This window comes from Choloepus didactylus, chromosome 5 (assembly GCF_015220235.1).
Source record: "Choloepus didactylus isolate mChoDid1 chromosome 5, mChoDid1.pri, whole genome shotgun sequence".
NCBI lineage: Eukaryota > Metazoa > Chordata > Mammalia > Pilosa > Megalonychidae > Choloepus > Choloepus didactylus.
In genome coordinates, this window is record NC_051311.1 from 160,738,386 (window position 1) to 160,763,896 (window position 25,511).

Here is a 25,511-nt window from a genome sequence, read left to right on the forward strand (position 1 = left end):
ATGGTTACAGGATGTGTCTTATCTATGGCCAACAGACATTGGGTGCAGTTTCATGGTGTATGCAAAGCAGGCTAGGCTCTAGATGGCTGAAAATGTGCTTATTTGGACCATATTTAATTGGATACTTAGGAGTCAGAGTTTGGCACCAATGGACTCTGAGCTAATGGTCTTAGCCTGCCGTGAAAAAATATGCAACTCGGGTCAAAACATGGCATGCGTTTTGGCCCATTTATGTAACTCTCCTCCTTTTCTAAATTCAGCCTTTGGAACTTTGGAATATTTGGTTTAAAATTCTGCCACAATATTTTATATATATTTTTAAGTATACCATCTTCGATTAACTAATCACACAAATGTTTTATTTAGATTCAAAATATATGGGAATTCAGGAAGGGATGGAAGTAAAACATTAGCAGCTTTTTAAACTGGTATTTTAAAGCATGATCTTTTTTGGAATATGAGGTTTAAATATAATATCTCACCATTAAAAATTCTTGACTTGTGAGATGCACTCGATGAATGGAAGGCTTGATTTCCAGATTCTCCACATTCTCAGTGCCTCTGAGGCCCACAGTGCCCTCCCACTCGCTGCCTCTTTCTCTACTCCTGCCTTCTCCGTCTGTGTCACATTGGCTTCCTTGCAAACCCTTGGATATGGCAGCATGCAGCTCCCTTGCACCTGTGCACCCATGGCTCCCTCTGCATGCAGTCTCTTCCCTTTGCTGAGTGTCTGTTACCAGCCTCACTTCCTCCAGCGTGTAGCTCAGACCTTCTTAGGGACCCTGGTTAAAATAACCACAACCCCTTCCTGGTACTGCACACCCTTCACCCTGCTTTGCTTTTTCTTTTCCATAGAGACTTTCCCCTCCTCACATCAGATAACTTGCTTCTTTATTATGACCACTGTTTATGGTCTGCCCCAGGAATATAAGCTCCAGGAGGGCAGGGTTCTTGTTCAATAGGTCCTCAGAGCCTGGCATGTTGTAGGCATTCAAAGAATATTTATTCATTGAATAAATAAAATAATCCCTTGACTTTCTCAACTGCTATGCTTGCACACATATTTGCTGCATTTCAGGTGTAAGTTTTGGGGTTTCTTTAGTCCAATGAGGGTGAGAGAGACGTCCTCTTGAGCATTCTGACTCCATCCAGTAGCCTTTACGTTGCACAGACTCTGGACAAAGAGCTCAGCTGACCGAGTACCTCCCTGTTCCCTACTCCCCATCCCCTACCTAAGGAGACAGAGCTGTATCTTGCTTGTCTTTTTACCCCCGACCTCCAGAGCCCCCAGCATGGGTCCTGAAAACAAGAGCTGTGTATGTCTGTGTATGCCTGCTGAAACGAGCTGAATTCACTCCCTGGGAGTGAAGAATATTCCAGCTGAATCCTAGAGCACTGTTGCCCAGCACTGAGGGTGAGCTGGACTCGCCACTGAATTGGGCCTGCCTGGCAGGCACGTCTGCCCAGTTGGGTGACTGATGGAATGCTTCCGAGCCTCATGTAGGCTGTGGGGAGGGCTCAGGAAACAGATGTTTACAACATAGTGCCTGGGTTCAACTGCTTTACAGTCCAGGTAGGGAAGTGGAAGACAAACTGTGGAGCGTCAGCGGCAGGTCAAACACTTAATGTGCCATCTGCACAGAGGGGTCGTTGCTGCAGGAGGCGCTCCACAGTGGCTGGTGTGGGATTCCATGATAGCATTTATCACACCACAGGGGACTCAACCCCACCAGGTTCAGAACAGCTGCAGGTTGGGGCTCGGGCTATATTCCTGCTTGACACAGAGTAGGCGTGTGCATCTTTGTCAAATGAAGCAACTGTGATGTTGCAGAAAGATCATGAGATTGGGAGACACCTGCAGCTCATCTCCTGGCTTGGCCACTTACCAGCTCTATATCGGGGCAACTCCAGAGACATCCCCCCCCCTGCGCCAAATGTCTTTTTTTCCTAAAACTGGACTTTTCTAGAACCCACATCCTATCACATAGGATTGCCTTGAGGAGGAAATGCAGTGTTTGTAATGTGCTTTAGTAGAAGACAACGGCGTCACTTGGGCAGGGGGCAGATGTGTGAGCAGAAGGTATTCAGTGTCCTAAGGAAGAGGGAGATGCCGAACAGTGGCTCAAAGCCCAGGGATGACAACAGCAGATGAGCACAGCGGTACTGAGGCTGAGGGAAGGGAAACTACAGAGGGTGGGGGTTGGGGGTGAGGGAGCCAGAAGCAAGAATGTGCATTTGTTCAGGGGCCCCTCATGAAAATGACTGTGGCCAAGATCAGGCCTGCCTTCACTGGGGAATTGCTCCCCCGCTTTTGACATTTCCCACCTCAGCTACATTATAGAATAAAGGAACTGACATCTCCTCCTGACCTACGGTCCCCTTGTGGGCCACCCAGGGGAATCTCCTAAATGAAATGCAGCAGTCCTCTGACTCAAGCATCCTCCAACGGCTTCCCCACCAGCTACCACTGGAGATGCACTCCTGCCAGTAAGCCTGACCGCCCGTGCTTCAATGCCTCCCCACCAAGCCAACTGGATACCATGGCTCCCATCATCTCCTTTGCAGCAAAAGATCTCAGTAGCAGCTACGACCAGTTCCTGGTGACACTGATCGTCTCCAACGGCGGCTGGAACTCTTCAGAAGCTCAGGTGTTCCTCTCCATCCGCTCTGACTCAGTGTTCAGGTATCCCCGGTCCCACATTCTCCAGGTTCAGTTCCATGGGTGTTTGCTTTGATCAGCTCATCTCCTGGCTAGAGTTTGGAGCATCAAAAGAAATCTGTTTAGTTTGGTAAGGGGTTTTGGGTGAGGCACACAGGTTTTAACCGCGTGGAATGGCTAATGAGGAGGAAGACAGGAGTATTTCGGTGAGGCCGGGGGAGCCGATCTGCTTTCAGGCTGACCTCTGAGCAGGGTCTGGCGGGCAGAGCAGGTGCGAGCTCCCAGCTGACAGAGCAGGTGGGCTGCAGAGTTGCACTCAGGAGAGCAACAAGGAAGGCAGCATCAGGAGCAGGAGGTTCTAGGCTCTCTCTCTTGTCATGCAGACGCCCGCTAAGACCATGGAGCTGCTCCCAGGGCCAGCACCAGGCAGAGCATCCAAATCCCCCAGCAGGCGTTTAGGGTCAAGAAGCAATCACAGCGGTACACCTAAGTGGGCCTAGTTGTAGCGTCTGAGATGGTGAAGGGTGGAGGGAGCCAAGAAATGCTGTTAACAAAAACCAAACGCCAAAAAATAAAAAATAAAAAATCCTGCAACACAAAAGCCAGAAAGCACCCACAGATCATGTTGGCACCCCAGATACTAGATGGAGGGCTGTCAGCACTGAGGGGCAGTGGCTGTGGCAGGGGTGGGCTGGGATGCTCATGGCTCTCTCTCCAGCGGGGATTGGGTGAAGGAGTGAGCGAGCTGAGAGACCAGAGACTGAGCCCTGCTCCCCACCTGCTTTGGCCTCTCCCCCTCAGGGGCTGGAAATGCAGGTCATGGATGAGAAGCCCCCACTGGCCCCTGGGCACAGCTCTGTGTGATGCCAGAGTGCAGACCAGGGCCCGAGTACTGGATCTCTCCTAATTCTGAGGGACTTGGAGAAAGTCTTGCAGCCTCTCTGAAACTCGTATATTCTGAAAAGGGGAGATATCATAGTGCCTTTGCTTAGAGGATCTCGTTGGGATTAGATGAGATCATTCTTACATAGAACTTGGTACATGGCCCACACCGTCTGTTCTCGGTAACATCGGCTGTGAGCCTGCTATTGTATTGATATAATACAATGAATGAATGCAGCCAAAGGATCCTTACACTGTTGTAATCTCAAACCTGATTTGCATGTTCCAGGTTTGTCCATATTTCCTGGGTCAACTTTAAAACCATCTTTGTTAACTGGAATGAAGAACTTTCTCTTCAAGCCGTATGTGAAAACTGTGATGGAGTACCTAATCTCTCTTATACCTGGGATCTCTTTTTAGTCAACGCAACTGAAAAGAATAGCATGGAAGGTAAGAATTTTTACTTGCATTATGGTTGACTGAGGACAAAATCAACGTTATGTTGAGATTGCAAAAAATTTGCCAAATACAGTTACTTCTGAATTTTCTTGGGTGACAAATGCAGATCATGTTTCACAGGGTAGTGGGTGGGTTAAACAAAAAATGTGCGAAAGAATGCAGACACTTGTCTTAGTTCACATGAGCTGCTATGACAAACACCACACAATGGGTTGGCCTAAACAACAGGAATTTATTTTTATTGACTCACGCTTTTGAAGCTAAAAGAACCCCCAAATCAAGATATGGACAACACTTGCCTTCTTCCAGTGTCTGTACATTTAGGTGCTGGCTCATGACAATCCTTCAGGTTCCTTGGCTTAAATCCCTGCCTCCCGTCGTGTGGCAATGTCCTCTCTTTTCTGGCTTCTGTGACTTCTGAGTCCTTTTAATAAGACCTTCAGTAATCTGGATTAAGACCCACCCTTATTTAGTTGGGCTACACTTTACCTAAACATAACACCTTTAAAAGGTCCTATTTACAATGGGTTCACACACACAGGAATGTGGATTAAGATTAAGAATATGTTTTTGTCCCCTTCCCGCTCCCCACCCTGGGATACATGACTCAATCTGCCACACTGGTGATGAGCTCCTTGGCCTTTTGGTGTTGTGTGATACTTGGGTTTGAACCTGAATCAAGATTGTGTTCTCACTTATATAAGTGAAACATGCTGCATTTTTGATAAAAGAGATTTTTCTGAATAGCAAACAGGAGCTTTTGTTTCTGATCTGGTTGGTCAGCTGTTTCAACAAATGCTATGCCAAGCCCTCACTGACCTTATACATTTCTTTCTTTATCCATTTAATGAGACCACACAAATGCTTCTATAGGCAGAACTCTGAGAACAGCTGCTCTCAGTGGTTAAAGGGGCCTGAAGACACAGAGTGCAATGGTCTTTCTTGGCAAGACAGGGATTTCTAAATTCTTATCAATATAAATTGAATTTTTCTGAATCAAAGCCCTTGCTAATGTATCAGAGGAGCTTGCAGTGGAAACCCATCCGGTGGCTAAACATGCAGCAAAGCAAGTGATCAATTACCTCTAGATTGATGTCTCAACTTTTACTATGAAAGAAACTGGCTCTCCCATGGTAGAAAGTAAAAGCTTACTTCATTGAGATGTCATTTATATGTCCATGGAAAGATTTTCTTTGTTATTTATCTTTTATTCTACATTCTAAGTACAACAATTTTTAGAATTGTTACTCTAGGGACTCACTGAGCAGTGAGTGAGTGGGGTAACTCCACATGCTAAGATTGCTTTCAGAACAGACCATATTGGGAGTGTTCAAAGGATTTGACAAGTCAAGTCTCAGGTCAGTATGAACACTCAGAGAGAGCAAATCCAAGGTAAAATGGTTGTGTCATCCTGTGTTCTACTTACACATTTGCACCCAACTATTGATCTACATGCCACCAGATGGAAACCATTGCCTACAGCTTTTGTCTCATAAGTATAGATTTTCAAATTTATGTCTGATTTGCTTAAAACTGAGCATCCTTATATCTTCTGTAGACTTGTTTTAATGCAATTTTATTGAGATATATTCACACACCATACCATCCATGCAAGGTATACAATCAATGGCTCACAGTATCATCACATTCATCTGTTGACTTTTTAAAAGCAAATGTCTGAGATTGTTTTGTTTTGTTTTGTTTGGTCCCCATTTTAATCCTGTTGAACATTTGTTTAAGTCCCTTTTTGTAGATCAGTAGAGTTGCTGGACTCAAGATTTGATGCCATTTTGAAGCTATCAGAGTCAAATCCACTGTCTGCAGAGTCCAGCATGGCAGTATCTGCACTAACAGCGACACCATTCTCCTGGGAGACCTCATGGAAGCCCAGAGGTCCACCTGCCCTTTCAGCCATGAGGAGGCCCTCCACGGGGTCTACAGCTGGTGAGCTTCAGATTCCTGCTGCAGGCAACACTTCAGTCCAAGAGGAAGCTCCTGGGGAAGCACCAGTGAACCCTGAGAGAGCAGAGCCCTCAGGGAGCTCACCCACTCCCAGCTCTTCCTCTTACCTCTCTGGTCAGTGCCGCTGCCTTTGCATCTCATCTCTGTTATGTGGGCCCAGAGTTTCCTTTGGAAGGAACAAAGGTGGCAGTTTGGTTATGAAATCACAGCAACATAGGCCTTTAAGTCAGAGAGCCCTGGGTGTGTACCTCCCACTGGCTAATCGTGTAACACTTAATCAAGGACTCAATTTCCTCTTCTAAACTGGGGAAATAAAAGTGCCTAATGCAGTGGGATCCAAGGATTCATCTCATATGTACATGTCTTGTTTAGAGTAAGTATACTAGAGAGACTAGATTCCTCGTCCTTCTCTTTCCTTAATGATCATTGGTTCATGCTAACGCTGGCTTTTGGGTTGGGTGGAAGTGATTTTTGTGCTTAAAAAATTGAGAGGCAAGTTCATTGTCAGTGAGAAAAGTTCTGCTCCAGGGATTGCTTTCATCCTGGTTATACCTCCCCCAGTGACTCCTTTGAGTTTGCCGTTCACATTCAGGTTGTTTCTTTCCCTGTGCATCCTTGCAAATAGCAGGGTACTCCAGGTCTCCATGCCTTGTGTTGGCTGGAAGGAGGGACCCTCTGTGAATTTCTCAGCCTTTGGGAGGGAATGGCAAAGGGGACAGGAGAATGATAGTTGCAGCAAGACATTCTTAGGTCCATTTCTCTCCTTCAAAGAGAGAACAGCAAGAAGTTGTTCTTCAAAAGTACAGTGAAAATCTCACTTAAACAGAGGAACAGAATTCTGTACCTGAAGTCAGAAGAGTTTAAATCTTTGTCCTCTCACTTATTAGCTCAGTTATTTTTAGAAAACCATACACCTGCCTGGAACCCTAACTCCTGTTGGGGGAAATGAAAGCCATGTGCTCTGCCTCTCCGGGTTGTGATGATGATGAAGGGAAATACTGCATTCAAGAGTAGTTCATAATCTACAAAGCACTATATGGAATCTACAGTGAAACAAAGATTTTCATCTATCAGCAAAGTTGGTTACTTGCATAGGATTCTGTGATTTCAAATGAAACATTGTGATTTTGTCCTTTTATATAGATTTTGAAGCTTACTATAGTGACATACAAGAAGCCATACCATCAAAGGGAAGACAGCCAGGTGACTATGATTCTGTGATTGTTACCTCATTCCTGGAGCCCCACTGTGTCCATTGTCCCTTTCCTGCAATTGGTCCTTCATGCTCTTTCCTGAAATCCAGATGTAATATTCTACTCTCTTCCATCAGTGCTGCTGAAAGCTCCCCAGAGTCAAAGGGAAAAGTTTTATCTCCTGTACATGACACAATTGGACCCAAACATATATTTCTAACCAAAGTGCTTCTGCACTTGTATTCTATGCTTCCAAAACCCAAGAGTAGGCACTCTCCCTCTTCCATGTCTTGCTTCAGGTGGTTTTCTCTGTCCAAAATGCCTCCATTACCATTCTTCCCAACTTCACTGCTTAGTGAGCTTCCTCCTTCAAGGCTGGAGTCAAGGACCACTTCTCTGGGAAGCCTCCCTCCATCTTATCTTATAACCACCCCCCATTCCATTGTATTTATTCCTACCTTTTTAAAGCAGGTGGCACGATGTATTCATTCACTGTTTCCACATCTGTTTCCTCTCCTCTGAGCTCTCCATGAGATCTTCAAGGGAAGCCTCCATGTCTAGTTTATACTTGTGTCCTTAGAACTAACTCAGCATCTGTCATATTGGCACTCAATGAGTATGTTAGCAAACGAATTTATGAATGATCAATGAATGAGTTATTCATCTGATTTACTGCAGTGTTTCTTTGAAGGTCCTGCTCAACTACCTCCAACTTTAGGGTTCCTTCAGGCCTCTCTGGGTTCTTTCCTGTTGACCATGTGCATCTGTTTTAGGGGCTCACTGTTACACTTTCCATAGATGCTTAATAAATAAATTTGGATGAATGAAGAACAAATATGCCTTTATATTTCATTCATAAAATTATTCTTCATGACAATGAGTACATTTTAACCCCCTAACAGTTTTTAAATTATATATTGTTTCAATGATCTTTATTTGAAGTCTTAAGTTAGCCTTCTCCCCCTAAGCAATGTCTATCCATCATCTCTTGCTTAGACTCTGCAGTAGCCTTTTAGCTTATTTCTCTGCTTCTGATCTTGCTCCCTATAGTCATTTCACCACACAGTAGCCAGAGTAATTTTTGGAATACAAATAGATTATCACTCCCCTGTCTTCCTGGGGCCTCCCATCACATCTGGGCTCTGTGTCCCAATGTGACTTGGCCCCTGGCAATGTCTCCAGTCTCGCTTCCCTCCATCTCCCGTCACTGGGTCTCTCTAGTCACACCACAGAAGATCATCCCCGTGGCACATTCTTTTTACTCAACCTGGAACCTTCTTCCTCCAGATCTTCAAGTAGCTCATTCAAGTTTCTGTTCAGAAGCCACTCTTTAGAGAGGAACTCCCTGGCCACCCTGTCTAATACGGGCCCCTTTTCCATTCCCATCACTCTCTCTCTTTCTGTTTACTGCTTAATTTCCCTTGATACATACCATTTAACTGGCTTTATATTATTTATAAATGTTTTCTTGTCTATTTTTCTGACTCCCTCACTAATAAATTCCAGATAGTAGGGATTTTGTTGATCTGGTTCACTGCTGTTATCTCCAGTTCCTAGAATAATGCCTAGGGCTTAGAAGAGCATAATACATATTCCTTGAATAAATGGGTGATGGAAGGAAGGAATATACAATTGTCCAACTCATTATATGACAGCCAAGTACATCTCTTGAATACGATTAGTTGCATTATTTTAGATGTGTGGTATCCAGCCACAGTAGAAATAGCTGTCAATATCTTTGAATCACTAATGCCCTAAGAAGATTATTATGATATTTTTTTTTATTTCTCATCCATGGGCTTGATTTATCTTCTTAGGGAACAAGAGCCACCTTCCAGGATCAGAACCAGGTGAAAGTGCTAATGGAAATCCCAGCGATGGCGACAACATCATCGATCCATTCCACTCCACTGACATAGCCATACCTTCCCTCATGGTTGACTGGTCCAAGTCCCTGATTAGCCAAGCTACTTTTCAAGGTTATACCTCATCAGGTATGACGCCCCTCATTGTATGCTGGAATTTGCAACCCTTTTAAAGAGGTTTGGATATCAGCCCCCCAGTTTCTTCAGAAACTTTCTATCTTAAAAATAAGTATTTGGAATCATTTCTAGTGATTATTTTGTTGCATCTTTCATGCCTTTTTAATTGATTTTCTCTCTCTGTGGACTATGGGCTGAGTCTCTTTTACTGCAGGTATAGTTAGTTTCTGTAGCCCACCAGGAACAAGCAGTTTGCAGATTTAGATGCCAGTTCCAGGTGTAAAGGAGAATAGATCCCATTGCTAAGCTGATGCATGTGCAAAGCCCAGGGAACTGGTATTTATTCAGTGTGCCCAAGCCTCTTTGTTTGCACATTTCTCTGTTACAGACTTTTATAGTATAGACAAGCCATTGACACACAGGGATCAAAATAAAGCTGTTCCTGAATTGCAGTTGACTTTTTAGCCTATTTTACCAGGTAGATTTTGTTGATTTTGTTCAGTTTCTTGGGTTGTCACCTTAAGATTATGTCATAGTGAAAAACTCTGCAGAAGCTCTGGATTTCACAATATTGTTAGATAATTGCATCTTTACCTTTTCCTCTGAACATTTCAGGAAATACTGTTTTTAAATTGTGGTATTAAAAAACTGGCCTTATTCAGATAACCAATCTTGTACTTTTGACCTTTCCTCTTTTCAGTGGAATTGGTGAAGGTGCGTCAGAATCAGCCTCCATTTCCTAAGGAAGTGATCCAGTTACCAAATGATCAATAGCTAGACCCAGATTTAAGTATTTTTTTTCATTATCAATGCCCCGCAAAGGCTTAAAAGTTGCCTTAAAACACCTCAATCATGGAGAAACCGAATTTATAAAGTAATCAAATTAGATATTGAACCTAATTTTAAATATATAAAATTATTTCTTACCCGTATTCTCTTGTTCTGACTGGTCATTCTCAGCACTGCTTCTGTTGTACAGGGGGCACCTAGAGATGAGCTTTCAGCTTTTAAGTATGTCTGTAAATAAGCAAAATAAGGGTGTTTCCCAGGTAGGAACGAGTACATTTAACTAGTACCTCTTTTACCCTTACCAGTGTGGGTGAAAACTCTAGAGATCTAAGAATCTGTCCGACCCCTTTATTGAAGCATCCTTCCCTCGGAATCCAACTGATCATTGTTTCTGCGTGGACACTTCCTTTTCTGTAGGCACCACGGAACAAACTGTGACGGTAAAGCCATTTTCACTGCGTAGTGGGGAGACGTACGTCATCCAAGCTTCTGTGGGTATGTGATACACTCAGTTGGATTTGGTCCAGGGGAAGGTTAAAGTTTTAGTTCTATTCATATTATCTCCTGGAAATTGCAGTCACTTCTGACTATCACAGACTCTTGTTCTAGAGAGTTCTAACTTTTCCCTTCTTTCCTGCTGTCATTTTCTGCTCATTGTTGCCTACTTATATTAGAGGACAGAATAAGCAGTTACTACTGTGTTTCTGTGAATTTACTCTTCCTCAAGGCTCAGGTGATTGCCTGGATATGGGTAAGGTTTGAGACAGTTGCCAGAAATTTTTTTAATTTATTGTGTGTGCATTTTATTTGTGCTGGACAATTGGATAAGTTGACTCCTCCCTGAAAATTTATCAATAATATCTACGTATATGTCATACCCAACAGAGTGCTATTACTTATGTTTGTACAGTGAATATTCATTTACATTTATCACTGTATTCGTCAGGGTTCTCTAGGGAAACAGAACCAACAGCAGATATCTGTAAATAGTGTGAGATTTTGTAAAGGTGTCTCATGTAACTGTGGGATGCACAAGTCCAAATTCTGTAGGGCAGGTTGCAAGGTGGCAACTCTGATGAAGGTCTTTGATGAATTCACCAGGAGAGGCTGGTTGGCTGAAGTAGAGACAAAATTCTCTCTTCTGGCTGCTGAAGTCATCACCTCCCCCTTCAAAGTCTTCAACTAATTAGATTAAATGTCTCTCATTGTGGAAGACATTCCCCTTGGCTGACTGTATACGTAATCAGTCATAGATGCAACCAACGTACTGATGATTTAAATCCACGGAATATTCTCACAGCAACAGATAGGCGAGTGCTTGCTTGACCAGACAACTGGGCACCTTCAGCTGGCCAAGCTGACACATGAACCTAACCATCACACTCACATATTTACCCTTTTCCATGCTCATAATTCCTTCTTGCATTTCCATGATTCAATCTCATATCACTCTACTTCTACTTCCAGAAGTATTCCTTTATAATTTTGTTTTTTTCAGTACAAGTCTGCTGGCAACAAATTCTCTCAGTTGTTATCTGAAAATATCCTCAATTTGCCTTCATTTTTTAAGGATTTCTTTTTTGCTGAGTATGTAGGTTGACAGTTGTTTTCTTTCAGCACTTCAAAGATGGCTTTTCAGTGTCTTCTGGCTTTCATTGTCAGCTTTCAGTCTTATTATTGTTCTTTTGAAGGAAACATGTCTTTCCCCCTCTCTGGTTGCCTTCCCATTTTCTCTGTTATTGGTTTCCACAGCTTTATTATGATGTGCATAAGTATGGTTTCCTTTGCATGCATCTCGCTTGGGGCTCATACCCCTTCTTGAATTTGTGCTTCAACGACTTTCTTAGGTTTTGGAAAAGTCTCAACTATTATCTCTTCGGACATTGCTTCTTTCCCCTTCTCTCTTGCCACCTTTTTTTGTGTGAGCAGTCACACAAATGGTAGATCTTTTTACTATGCCCCACATTTCCCTTATACTTATTTCTTTGTAGTTCACTCTTTTTCTTCTCCATACTTCAATTGGAACATTTCTACTGGCATATTTCTCAGTTTACTAGTCTTCTCAGCTGTAGACAATCTGCTGTTAAAACCGTCTATGGAATTAATTTCAGTTTTTGTAATATTTTCATTTTAAAAGTTTCATTTGATTCTTTTCATAGTCTCCAATGACCAGGTAATTTTCCCATTTATTTTTCTTTTCTTTTCTTTTTTTTTTTTTAGAGAAGTTGTGGGGTTTACAGAAAAATCATGTATGAAATAGAGTTCCCATATACTGCCTATTCCGGTTTGCTAAAGCTGCCAAAATGCAATATAACAGAAAAGGGTTGGCTTTTTCAATAGGGATTTATTAGATTGTAAATTTACAGTTCTAAGTCCATGAAAATGTTCAAATTAAGGCATCAAGAGATAGATACCTTCTCTGAGGAAAGGCCAATGGCATCTGGGGTTCCTCTCACATGGGAAGGCACATGGCGACATCTGCTGGTCCTTCTCCTGGGTTCTGGTTTCAAAATGGCTTTCTCCCCAGGATGTTTCTCTCTTAGCTTCTCTGAGCTCTCTCCAAAATGTCTCTGTCTTTTATCCTTTCATAGAGAACTCCAGCAAGGGAATTAAGACCCACCTTGAATGGGCAGGGTCACATCTCCATGGAAACAACCTAATCAAAAGCTCCCACCCACAATAGGTCTGCCTCCACAAGATTTGATTGAAAGAACATGGACTTTTCTGGAGTACATAATAGATTCAAACCAGCACCACCACCATTTTATTATACCTTGCATTAGTGTAGTAAACTTTGTTCCAGTTGATGACAGCACATTTTTGTAATTGTACTAACTATAGTCCATGGTTTACTTAGGGTTCACTGTTTGTGTTGTACAGTTTCATGGATTTTTTTTTTATTCTGATAATATATATATAACCTAAAATTTCCCCTTTTAACCACATACAAAAATATAATTCAGTGCTATTAATTACATTCACAATGTATTGCTACCATCACCACCGTCCATTACCAAAACTTTTCCATCATCCCAAATAGAAACTCTGTATAATTTAAGCATTAACTCCCTATTCCCCGTCCCCCGGTAACCTATATTCTAGATTCTGACTCTGTGAGTTTGTTTGTTATAATTATTTCATGTCAGTGAGATCGTACAATGTTTGTGGTTTAGTGTCTGTCTTATTTCATTCAGCATGATGTCTTCACGGTTCATCTGTGTCATCGCATATATCAGAACTTGCTTCCTTTTTAAAGTTGAATAATATTCCGTTGTATGTATATGCCACACTTTGTTTATCCATTTATCGGGTTCCTTGTATCTTTTGGCAATTGTGAATAATGCCATTATGAATATCAGTGTGCAATTAACTGAGTCCCTGCTTTCAATTCTTTGGGGTACATATCCTATAGAGGGTTTGTGAGATCATATGGTAAATCTATACTTAACTTTCTGAGGAACTGCCAAACTGTCTTCCACATTGGCTACGCCATTTTACTTTCCCACCAACAATGAACGAGTGTTCCTATTTCTCCACATCCTCTCCAACACTTATATTTCATTTATTTTATAGTTTTCATTCTAGTGGATATGAAATAGTATCTCATTTTGGTTTTGATTTGCATTTCCCTAATCACTAATAATATTGAGCATCTTTTCATGTGCTTATTGGCCAGTTTATCTTGTTTAGAGAGATGTCTATTCAAGTCTTTTACCCATGTTTAAATTGGGTTGTTTGTCTTTTTGTTAAGTTGAAGCATTTCTTTAAATATTCCAGATAGTAAATCTTTATTGGATATGTAGTTTCAGAATATTTTCTCCCATTGTGTAGGTGGTTGTTTCATTTTCATGATGAAGTCCTTTAATGAGCAAATGTTTTTAATTTTGATGAGGTCCCATTTGTCCGTTTTTTCTTTCATTGCTTGTGCTTTGGATGTAAAGCCTAAGAATCCATTGCCTAACATAAGTTCCTGCTGGTTCCCTATGTCTTATTCTAGGAGTTTCATAGTTCTGGTTCTTGTAGTTAAGTCTTTGATTCATTTCGAGTTTTGTGTGTGTGTGTGTGTGTGTGTCTGTTGTGGGGTAGGGATCCACCTTCATTCTTTTGCATGTGGACATCTGGTTTTCCCAGCACCATTTCTTGAAGAGACCATTCTTTCCCAATTGAGTGCTCTTTGCCCCCTTATCAAAAATCGGTTGGTCATAAATGTGAGGGTTGATCTCTTAACTATCAATTCAATTCCGTTTGTTTATTTATCTGTCTTTGGGCCAGTACCATGCTCTTTTTATTACTGTGACTTTGCAATAAGTTTTAAGATCGGGGAGTGTGAGTCCTCTAACTTTGTTCTTTTTCAAGATGGCTTTGGCTATTTTGGGCCCCTTATCCTTTCATGTAAATTTGATGATTGGCTTTTCTATTTCTTCAAAGAAGGTTGTTGGGATTTTGATTGGAATTTCATTGAATCTATAAATTGCTTTGGGTAGAATTGACATCTAAACAATATTTATTCTTCCAATACTTGACCATGGAATGTCCTTCCATTTAATTAGGTCTTATTTGCTTTCTTTAGCAGTATTTTATAGTTTTCTATGTATAAGTCCTTTACATCCTTTGTTAGATTTATTCCTATATATTTGATTCTTTTAGTTGCTATTGTAAATGGAATTTTTTTCTTTCCCCTGTGGTTATTTCAAGTGGGATGCCTATTTTCCTCCAGCCCCCTTCTTACTCCTGTATCCTATTTACAGCCCAAGTCTCACAAATGTGACTTCCTTTGTGAAGATTTTCCTGGATCAGCTAGGCAGAATTAGTCACTCTTCCTCTTCAATTTTACTATTGTTATAGTATCTGTCTTCCATATGACTATTAAATAAGATAGTATATGAACAGTATCTAGCATGGCATCTGGTATTGTAGCAGAGGCTCAACAAATGGTACTTCCTATCTCCATGGTGACGATAACCATCACCATCATCATCGTCATCAAAAATTTTAAACAATTTGACACACGAATCTCACTTCTATAATTTATCTCAAGAAGAAGACATTAAAGGTAAAAAAAAAATCTTTGTGTATAAGGGCAATCATACAGTGATCAATAATAACAGAAAATGGGAAATAAACAAAATGTCAGATCATTGAGGAATATTAGTTATGTATATTAGGGTATATCTGCTCAGTATAATGCTATGCATCTATTTAAAATAATGATTTTGAAATTATATGGCAACAAAGAAAATATTTATGTTATTAATGCAGTTAAAAAAAGCAAAATAGAAAATAATATCAGCGTTATGCATTTAACTAAGCTATACTTAATGTGTGTACATGGATAAGGCTTTAAGAGAATCCAGGAGAATGGAGAAAGTTTGATTTGCTGGGGTGATACGTTCATTAGTGTTTTCTTCCCCTTAGCATTGGATTTTTAGGGTTGTGCTGTCTACTTGCCCACTAGAACACAGGCAGGGAATTGGTCTATCTTGTCTACCTCCTTCTGCCCAGGACCTAGAATTGTGACAGTTCTGCTGACTAAGCACCCAATAAATGTATTATGTTAATGTATGCTTTATGGCAATGGTTCCCAAACCTCAATGTGTATCAGAATTGCCCAGAGGGCATGTTAAAATGCTGATTGCTGGGCGTACCCCCAGTGTTTCTATTTAGGAAGTCTGATGTAAAGCAGAGTTACACAGAGAATTCACATTTCTAACTAGTTTCCAGGTTTTGCTGATTCTGCTAGTCCAGGAACCACACTTTGAGAGTCACCACTATAAGGTTTCTGTCATAAAAATTTAATCCTGTGCCATTTTAATTGTCTGTGATGAGTTTAATCTTCATTTAATCATTTCCTTTAGCCTCAAAACATGGCTTGCTAGGTAAAGCTCAGCTGTACTTGACAGTCAACAAAGTTCCACAGGATGTGACCTGCCAAGTGCAGCCCCATCGTGGCTATGAGGCTCACACGCTCTTCAGTGTTTTCTGCATGTCAGGAAAACCGGTATGTATTGGTTGGTCACCAACAGACTGAAGACGGTTGAAACTGTTGAAAGTTATGGCAAGCTCTTTGGATGAAATTCTGTAGAAATGTAGTGCATTTTCCTCCCCCATCTGTGAAGGAATTTGGCTTCAAGTTTAATGTTGGAAAGTTACTGAAGCATAAACAGAGGCATCTCCTCCCCGCCCCACCACCCCATTCATAAAGTATTCCAGAATGGTACCCAGCTCAGGGGAGGCACACTCGGAGAGGAAGATGAGCTTGAGCAGGAGCCAGTGCATGGTAGCAGGAAGGGAGTGATGTCTGTGGGGAACAGAAGGGAGAAAATGGGTACCCACTCACCAGTACACATAACTGGGACACTTAACAGCCTCCACAGAAGGGTCAGAGTAGGGCCTTTCCTTAAAGCTGTGACTAGGAATCAGGACAATGCACAGAGGACGGCCAGCTGACAAGTCGTGAGTTCAGTCTCTGACACTGTGTAAGGTGACTCTCTAACACAGACATTAAAGCCTCACTCGTTATTTGTACAAAGGAGAACATAACTGTGCCTTTCGCAGTGTCTAGTGAGGATCAAATGAGAGGATGGGTTTTAAAAATATACAATGCTTGATCCTGAGGTTGAGTAGTAGGAATTGCAGTCATTACAACAGCATGCATGACGATGACAGGATCTAAACTTACTTTCTTGGTATTTGCTAAATCCCCTCTGTTGTGTTGACCACAGACATCCACAGCTGACCTTTCCTGTCCTCGTGTCCTGCCCATGGCGTTCCTTCTATTAGGACCCATCCTTGTCTTCTCGGTGGGGTTCCAATCTCGGCCTTTATTCAAGACCTAGTTCAAGTGTCTTCTGCTTCTGAACACCAAGGGGGTTAATGTTAATTCTTTCTCCTGCTTCCCATTTTCTGCTTTGTACCTCATCAGAGCAGAAGCTGTAGTGAAACCCAAGTTCCCCTTTACCTTGAGAAGAGCAGAAGACAGTCCATGAGTATAGGAGGTTCTAGTGCAAGGAGAGTGAAAAGACCATGAGCAATAAATCCTGGCTGTCCTTGAGGTCCATGTGGGAATGTCCTTTGGGGCTTGTGGGAAGGAAGGCCTTGGTGGGCAGGGAAGAAGCTATCTCATGTGCACCATGGATTTGTGGACCCTGGTTTATTGTTAGCCTGTTTCTATCTGTAAGAAAATGCTGTGCCTGGAATGAAGGATGTGGGTGTGTGTATGTTTACTAGTGACATAACTCAATTTGTTCATTCATAATATTTTTTCTCCCTGTGAAATGGATTATAGGATTTCCATTATGAATTTAGTTACCAGATAGGAAATGCCTCCAAACGTACTTTGTTCCATGGGAGAGATGTCCAGTATTATTTTGCTTTGCCAGCTGGTGAACCATTGGATAATTATAAAGGTAAGTCACAGTGTGAATTTGATTCACTGGATATGCTTGCTTACAGTTCTAAACCTTCTTTCCCTCGTTTTCAGAAACTGCAAAAATTGTTAAAACTGTGTATCTATGAAATAAAATTCTTTTTATTCATCATGATAAGCTTAATCTTTTTTAGTTAAGGTTGATTATCCACTTTTTAGTACAAAAAGAAAGTAATATTGTAAATAAGTAATTTTTTTATATTTTAAGTTACAACTTCAATGTAACATAAATGATAAAATGGTGAAAGACTGTTTTTTGTGTACAAACTAAATACTTAAGACCGAGATATCCCTTTTATACTAATGAAATATGTCATATCTGGAGAGTCTTGCATTTGTTATAGATTAACCCAAATCAAATTACTCCTACAAAGAAGGAATGTGGGAGTAAAGGAATTTCAAAGGGACTTTGGAAGACAGAACTAAGTTAGCATGTTATAATCTCAAAATAAAATGAGTTCCGTGGTGTTGACAACTTTCTCCTCAGACCTCCATCACTAAAGTCCTGTCCAATTTTAAACCAGCCCCTGATGACTGGCCTCAACTTAGCATATTAATGATGTAACCATTTAGGAAAGTATCTCTTTCTGCAGAACCTCAGACCAATTAAATTAGAATTAGGATCTCTGGTTGTACAAGTGTTCTCTAAACAACCAGATGACTCCAATGTGTAGTCAAAGTGAGAGTCACTGATCTTTGATTTGTGCTGAAAAGATTATTTCAGTCTGAAATATGAACTAGTTCAGTCCACCTGATTTATTTAAGTCTCACCTCTCCCTTAAGCCCAGCTAAAATATTTTCTGCTTCATGAAACTTTGTTGGACATTTCCAATTAGAAGCACTTGGACTTTTTTCTAGATTCAAGTCAATTAAATTGAGCACAAATTTTCTGAGCAGGGTGACTTGTAATCTTTTAGGGTGAATATGTTCTGCTCTCTGTCACAGTTATTTTGTACTCCCATCTCACATTCTTAAAGTTTCTTCAAGTTTAGCAACAAGACTAAATACCACCTGAAATGTTGATTGAATGAATGAATGTGGTTTTCTTCTGGCTTGCCTCAATAAGTTGTGCCTTATGGAAGTTCTCAAAATGGATGCTCATCCCAAACTACCTCCCTTCTTGGTGTTAGACATGTAGGCAGGAATTTATCCTAAAGGTGGGTCAGTATAGGACTTGCCTCCAGAGGAGAGGAAGCAAAAATTGGGGTGGACATTGTTCTCAGGGCACTTGAAATGCCTCTCACTAGAGTGGTATATACAGGAATTTGGGGTTTCTGTCAACAAGGCCATCTGTAGATCACAGCTCTGGAGCAGATATCCAAAGAGAAGAACCTTGGAGTAGGGCCTCAGCTCTGTTTGGAAGAAAGGATTTCTTAATGTAAATTTGTAGAACCAACTTTCTGCTCAAGTCACAGGCAGTTAGTGATGTTACTCATATCATTCAAAAGCATGCTATTTGGTTGTAATTTTCAATGTGATTATTATCAATTCTGGTGAATATATGAAATCGAGATCTATAAGCAAGTATACGTCAACAAAATAAAGATATTTTAATACATATCTTATCCTGTCCCACTTCATGCATGAGTGCCATACATGTAGCTCAGACCCAACTCTTCAAAACAGAATAGAGTCTTACCTGAAACATGTTCCTTCTACATTCTTCATCCTGATTCATGAGACCAATGTTATCTGCATTCAAATCACTTGTTAAAATTGCAACTCCAATATCCACTGACTCAGAATCTAGGGGAGAGGGTGAAGCCCAGAATTTGTCTGTAGACACCTTTCCCAGGTAATTATGATGCAAGTGTCCATGCATAGACCACATTTTCAGAAGGACTGACCTTCAAAATTAAGTCTCCAAATCTTAGCATTGTGTTTCGGGTTGAGAGTATTCTTAAGGAGACTCCTAGGGTGTACCTATGCTTTGATCTTCTGCGTGGTTCACTCGACCATCTGGCCGTTATCCACAACACTCAACCACATCTGCAGGTCTCACGAGAGACCATGGGCCCGTGTCACCCAAAGTGATTCTTGTGTTCCCAAAGAAGCCATTTCCTGCCATACTTCTGTCTTCATGCAAACTTCCCCTCTGTCAAAAATCTTCACCTGTTTTCTAGACCTGTCACATTTCTATACATTGTTTAGGAACTGACTAAAATATTCCCAATCCTTGACCCCATTGGAGAGTTTATATTTCACTCTCTGGGGCACCCATGGCTATTTCAGCACTCATCACATTTTTAATATGATTAGTGCTGAACAGACTGCAAGCTGCTTGAGAGGAGAGACTGGTCCTGTTCACCCATGGCATCTTATACTGCAGCAGGCAGACAATACTTGCTGGTTGAATGAATGAATGAGTGAGAGCATGTGAATGAATGAATAATTTCCTGACCTCTCTTGCACACAGTAATCTCTTCTACTCAACTCTTGTGACACCTTCTGGTTGCCCCCATCCGTTTGGCACTCCCTGCTTTGCACTGTTGCTTATTTTTATATGTCCATATGTTGGGTCTCCCTAGGAGGATGCAAGAACCTTACATTCAACACTCATCCTTGCTTTATTTTGACATCACTGTGTCATCCATCACCATGCTAGGCACATATCTGCTCAACAAAGATTCTGTTTTCAATTTGTTGCTACAAAGAGTGTAAGCAATAGTCAATTCCTGCCAGTCTGTGAAGAAACATCCCTCTATCCCATATGTCCAGGGTGACTCTCCTTTACCGTGTTCTCTTACAGTCATGGTTTCCACTGAGATCACAGATGGCGAAGGCTCCAAGTTACAGCCCTGTGCGGTGGCGGTGACTGTGCTGCCCCGTTACCATGGCAGTGGCTGCCTGGGCGAGGATCTGTGAGTAATGGTGTACAGAGACATCCTGAAGCAGGGTTTGTATTTCCTCAGGAGGTGATGGTCCCCCAGGGTGGCAGCAGGGTGAAGTAAAAGAGTGACAGGGCCTTAACTTCTCTGAATGAGTGAAAGAAATAGATATAGCTCTACCAGCGTAATCTGCCAACTGGTGTTTCCATGACATTTGTGTACATACTTCGGTTCCTATAAAGCACCTCCTTCTTTTCTTTTACCAGGCTAATTGAGATATCATATACATAGCACTTAAGAATACAATTCCATGTTTTTAAATATATTTACAGGGTTGTGCAACCATCACCACACTCCAGTTGTGGAACCTTTTCATCACCCCCAAAACCCTTCTCACTAGCAGCTTCTTCCTACCAGCCCCAGATAACCACTAATCTACTTTCTGTCCAATTGCCTGTCTGGACATTTCCTATAAATGGGATGATACAATTCATGATCTTTTGTAACTGGCTTCTTTCACTTAGCCTAATGTTTTTGGGTTTATCCATGATGTAGCATGTATCAATACTTCATTCCTTTTTATTGCTGAATAAAATTTTATTGTATGGGTATACCACATTTTGCTAATTCATTCATCAGTTGATGAACATATGGGTTGTTTCTACTTTTGGGCTATTATGAATAATGCTGCTATGAAAATTCATGTACACGTTTTGATTTCCCTTGCGATTTCTTGTTTGGCTCATTGGTTATGTAGGAACATCTGATTGTGTGGACATCTGATTTCATTTATCTTGGGTAGTTACCTAGGAGTAGAATTTCTGGGTCATATGGTAACTATATTCCCACCAGCAATATATAAGGGTTCCACTTTCTCCACATCTTTGTCAACACTTATTATTGTCTTTTTCATTAATGCCTTCATAGTGGGGTATGTAAGGCTATCTCATTATTATAGTTTTGATTTGAATTTCTCTAATAACTAATGATGTTAAGCATTTTCAATCTTTTCATAAGCTTTCTATACCTTTGAAGAAATGTCTGTTCGTATATTTTGCCCATTTTTAAAAATTGGGTTTTTTGTCTTTTTATTATTGAATTGTAAGAATCCTTTACGTATTCTGGATACAAGTCCCTTATCATATATATGATTTGCAAATAGTTTCGTCCAGTCTGTAGGTTGTCTTCTCACTTTCTTGATGGTATCTTTTGAAGCAGGAAAATTTTTTTGACTGTTTTTTTAATGAAGTCCAACTTATTTATCTTCTCTTTCACTGCTTGTGCTTTTTGTGTCATATCTAAGACATAATTCTGCCTAACTCAGAGGTCACCAAGAGTTACTGCTGTGTCTTCTTTTAAGACATTTATAGTCTTAGCTCTCACATATAGGTCTATGATCCAATTTTGTATTCTTGTTATACATCCCATTTGCTTATGGTGTATAATCTTTTTTATATATTGCTGGGTTTGGTTTGCTAGTACTTTGTTGAGGATGTTTTGTGTCTATACTCATAAGGAAGTTGGTTTTTAATTTTCTTTTCTTGTGATACCTTTGTCTGTTACTAGTATCAAGTCCTCAGAATCACTTGGGAAGTATTCCCTTGTATTCTATTATTTGAAAGACTTTGTGAAGGATTTGGTATTACTTTTTTAAATATTTAGTAAATTTCACCAGTGAAGTCTTGTAGGCCTGGGCTTTTCTTTTGTGGGAATTTTTTAAATTAGTAATTCAATCTCTTTATTATAGATTTATTCAGATTTTCTATTTCTTCTTGAGTCAGTTTCAGTAGCATGTGTCTTAGAATTTTTCCATTTCACCTAGATTCTCTAATTTGCTGGCATACAGTTTTTTCATAGTATTCTCTTATATTCCTTTTTTATTTCTGCATGGTCATTAGTGAAGTCCCCTCTTTCATTCCAGATGTTTGTAATTTGTGTCTTCTCTCTCGGCTAGACTTCTTGGTTAATCTAACTAAAAGTTTGGCAATTTCGTTGATCTTTTCAAAGAACAAACTTTCAGTTTTGGTGATATTCTCTATTGTTTTTCTGCTCTTTATTCTATTTATTTCCAGTCTAATCTTATTTCCTTACTTCTGCTTTCATTGGGTTTAATTTGCTCCTCTTTTTCTAGTTTCCTAAGAGGGAAAGTCGGGTTATTAAGTTGAGATTATTTTTTCAGGCAATTATAACTATAAATTTCTTTCAAGCGCTGCTTTAACTGCATTACATAAGTTTCGGTGTGTTTTCATTTATTCATCTCAAAGTATTTTCTGATTTCCCTTGTGATTTCTTGTTTGGCTCATTGGTTATGTAGGAATATGTTGTTTAATTTTCACATATTTTTGAATTTCCCAAATTTCTTTTTGTGGTTGATTTCTTAATTTAATTCTTTTGTGACAAGATAATATACTTTGTATGATTGCAATAGTTTAAATTGTTGAGGCTTTTTATGGCTTAGTGTTTCATATATTCTGGAGAATGTTCTATGTGCACTTGAGCAGAATATATGTTAACCTTCTGTTTGGTGGAGTGTTCTATAGATGTCTGTTAGGCTTAGTTGGTTTCTATTTTTCAAGTCTTATATATCCTTATTGATTTTCTGCCTTATTGTTCCATCATTATGGACAGTATTATTAATGTTGAATTGTCTGTCTCTTGCTTCAATTCTGTCAGTTTTTTCTTCATGTATACTAGGGTTTTGTTGTTAAGTCCATGAATATTTGTCTCTTTTTTAATCTTCCTGATGGCTTGACCCATTTAACCATTATAAAATGTCCCTCTTTGACACTAGTACCAGTTTTTGTCTTAACATCTACTTTGTCTGATATTAGTATAGCCATTCCAGGTCTCTCATGGTTACTGTTCCCATGTTTATCTTTTTTCCATCTTTATTACTTTCAACCTACTTATATCCTTGAGCCTAAAGTATGTCTCCTATAGACAGATTACAATAGGATCTTCTTTTTATTTTCTCAGTCTTGAAATTTCCGCCTTTTCTTTATTGGACGATGTAATTCAGTCATATTTAATGGTATCATTGATATGATTGCATTTATGCCTGTCATTTTTCTTTTGTTTTCTATGTCTCATGATTACTTTTGTTCCTCTGTTTCTCCTTTACTACTTCCTTTTGTTTTAAGTGGATTTTTTTCTACTATACCATTTTAACACCTTTAATGATTTTAAGTGCATTTTTAAAGTTATTTTCTTAGTGGTTGATCTAGGGTTTATAATATACATCTTAAATTCTCAGAATCTACTTCAGATTTATATTAACTTAATTCTAGTAAGACACAGAAACTTTGCTCCTATATAGCTCTGTTTCATCACACTTCCTGTTATCATTCTAGTGTTATTATTATACATCTTAATTCTATAAATGTTACAATCCTAACAATACAGTGTTATAATCATTGTTTTATAATCATAACTTTTAAAGAAACTAAGAAAAGAAAGGAGTGCACAAATATATACTAGACATTTTCTGTTGTATATTGATCATCTTATTTACCAGTTTTGATTCTCTTCATTTCTTCCTGTGGTGTCATTTTCTTACTCAAATATAGTTTCATTCCCTTCTTTGTGTTATTATTGTCAAATATATTACATTTCTATGCATTATAGACCTAACATTAAAATTCTATGGATATTGCTTTTATGTAATTGCCTTTTAAATAAGAGAACAAAGAAAAGAAATGTGTGAATATACTCTCTCTGTGTCTTTTACCCTTATCTACATAATGGCCTTTACAGGAGCTCTTGTTTTTTTCATGTGAATTCACATTACTATCTGGTGTCATTACTTTCAGCAAGAAGAACTTCTTTTAATATTTCTTATGGAGCAGGTTTCCTAGCAACAAGTTCTCTCAGTTTTGGTTTATCTGGGAATAAAAAAATCCTTTGCTTTCACTTCTGAAAGATAGCTAAATGTAAAACTCTTGACTGACAGGTTTTCTTAGTCTTTCAGCACATTGACCTATATTGTCCAATTGTCTTCTGACTCCATTATTTCTGAAAAGAAGTCAAATGTTAATTTTCTTATAGTCCCCATAAATATGATGAGTCATTTTCCTCTCGCTGCTTTCAAGATTTTTCTCTTTATATTTGGCTTTCAACATTTTCACAGTAATGTTTCTAGATCTCTTTGTATTTATTCTGTCTGGAGTTCACTGAGCTTCTTGGATGGGCTGGGAAGTTTTCAGCCATTGTTTATTAGAATACTTTTTATATCCTTTCTCTCTTTTTTCTCTTTCTAGTATTTCCATGATGCATATGTGGTACATTGAATGGTATCTGACATCTCTCTGTTTCTCTGTTCATTTTTCTTTCTCCCGTGTTCTTTCTGTTCTTCAAACTGCATAATTTCTACTGGTCTGCCTTCAAGTTCACAGATTCTCCTGCCAATTCAAATCTACTTTTGTATTTCTCTAGTGAATTTTTCATTTCAGTTATTGTATTTTTCAACTCCAGAATTTTTATTTGGTTCTTTTTATAATTTCTCTCTCTTTATTGATATTCTCTGTTGTATGAGTCATTATTGTAATAACTTCCTTTCGATTTTTTAATGCATGTGTTCCTTTAGTTCTTTGAACATATTTATAACAGCTGCTTTGAATTTCTTAGTCTGCTAAGGTCAACATCTAGGCCTCCTCAAAAGTAGTTTCTATTGCCTGCTGTTTTTTTCCTGTATATGAGTCACACACTATCCTATTATTTATTTGGACATCTCATAAATTTTTGTTGAAAACTTGACATTTTAGGTAACAGTTGAAGCAGCTTTGATACTGATGCCCTGTCCCCTACCTTTTCCTCAGCTAACTGCTGCTTTTATTTTTGTTCATTTGCTTATTTGTTTATTGACTTGCCAAGACTAAGTCTGTGAAGTATATATCTCTTTAGTGTCCAGTCTCTGATATCCTGCTCAGATTTTTTTCATTTTTTTTTTTATCTTTGAGCCTGGCTTCCTAGGGGTTGACCCTCTTTCCTCATACTTACTTATTGATCAAACTTATATTTTGTCATATGTGCTTCAGAGCCTATAAAACATTTTATAATTAATTAGTAACAGATTCATATTTTCATTTCTGTATTCCTTGCAATGACTCTGTGTGGTATATTCAGATGAGTATCTATATTTTACACAATGAGAAACAGAGGCTCAGTTATTCAGTTAAATGATGTTCTTGAAGCCACACAGCAAGGAAATTGCAGAGCAAGGGATGCGACTGTTCTTTGGCCTCATTTTACTATATCATGTTGCTTTTTACTGTATCATGTTGCTTCTTTTACTATATCATGTTACCTTTCCAAGCCCAAATACATGAAATATGC

The 25,511-nt window shown here is 39.6% G+C and overlaps 1 protein-coding gene across 1 annotated transcript in view; it reads left to right on the forward strand.

The window, feature by feature from the left end:
* Window positions 1-25,511, forward strand: part of PKD1L1 (polycystin 1 like 1, transient receptor potential channel interacting) — a 201,059-nt gene that overhangs the window by 57,349 nt on the left and 118,199 nt on the right. The window contains exons 14-22 of the mRNA XM_037837205.1: window positions 2,462-2,683; window positions 3,831-3,991; window positions 5,741-6,076; window positions 7,106-7,165; window positions 8,973-9,149; window positions 10,344-10,421; window positions 15,782-15,924; window positions 17,212-17,332; window positions 20,102-20,213. Coding sequence (XP_037693133.1) covers window positions 2,462-2,683; window positions 3,831-3,991; window positions 5,741-6,076; window positions 7,106-7,165; window positions 8,973-9,149; window positions 10,344-10,421; window positions 15,782-15,924; window positions 17,212-17,332; window positions 20,102-20,213 — 1,410 coding nt within the window. The remainder of the gene's footprint in view (window positions 1-2,461; window positions 2,684-3,830; window positions 3,992-5,740; window positions 6,077-7,105; window positions 7,166-8,972; window positions 9,150-10,343; window positions 10,422-15,781; window positions 15,925-17,211; window positions 17,333-20,101; window positions 20,214-25,511) is intronic.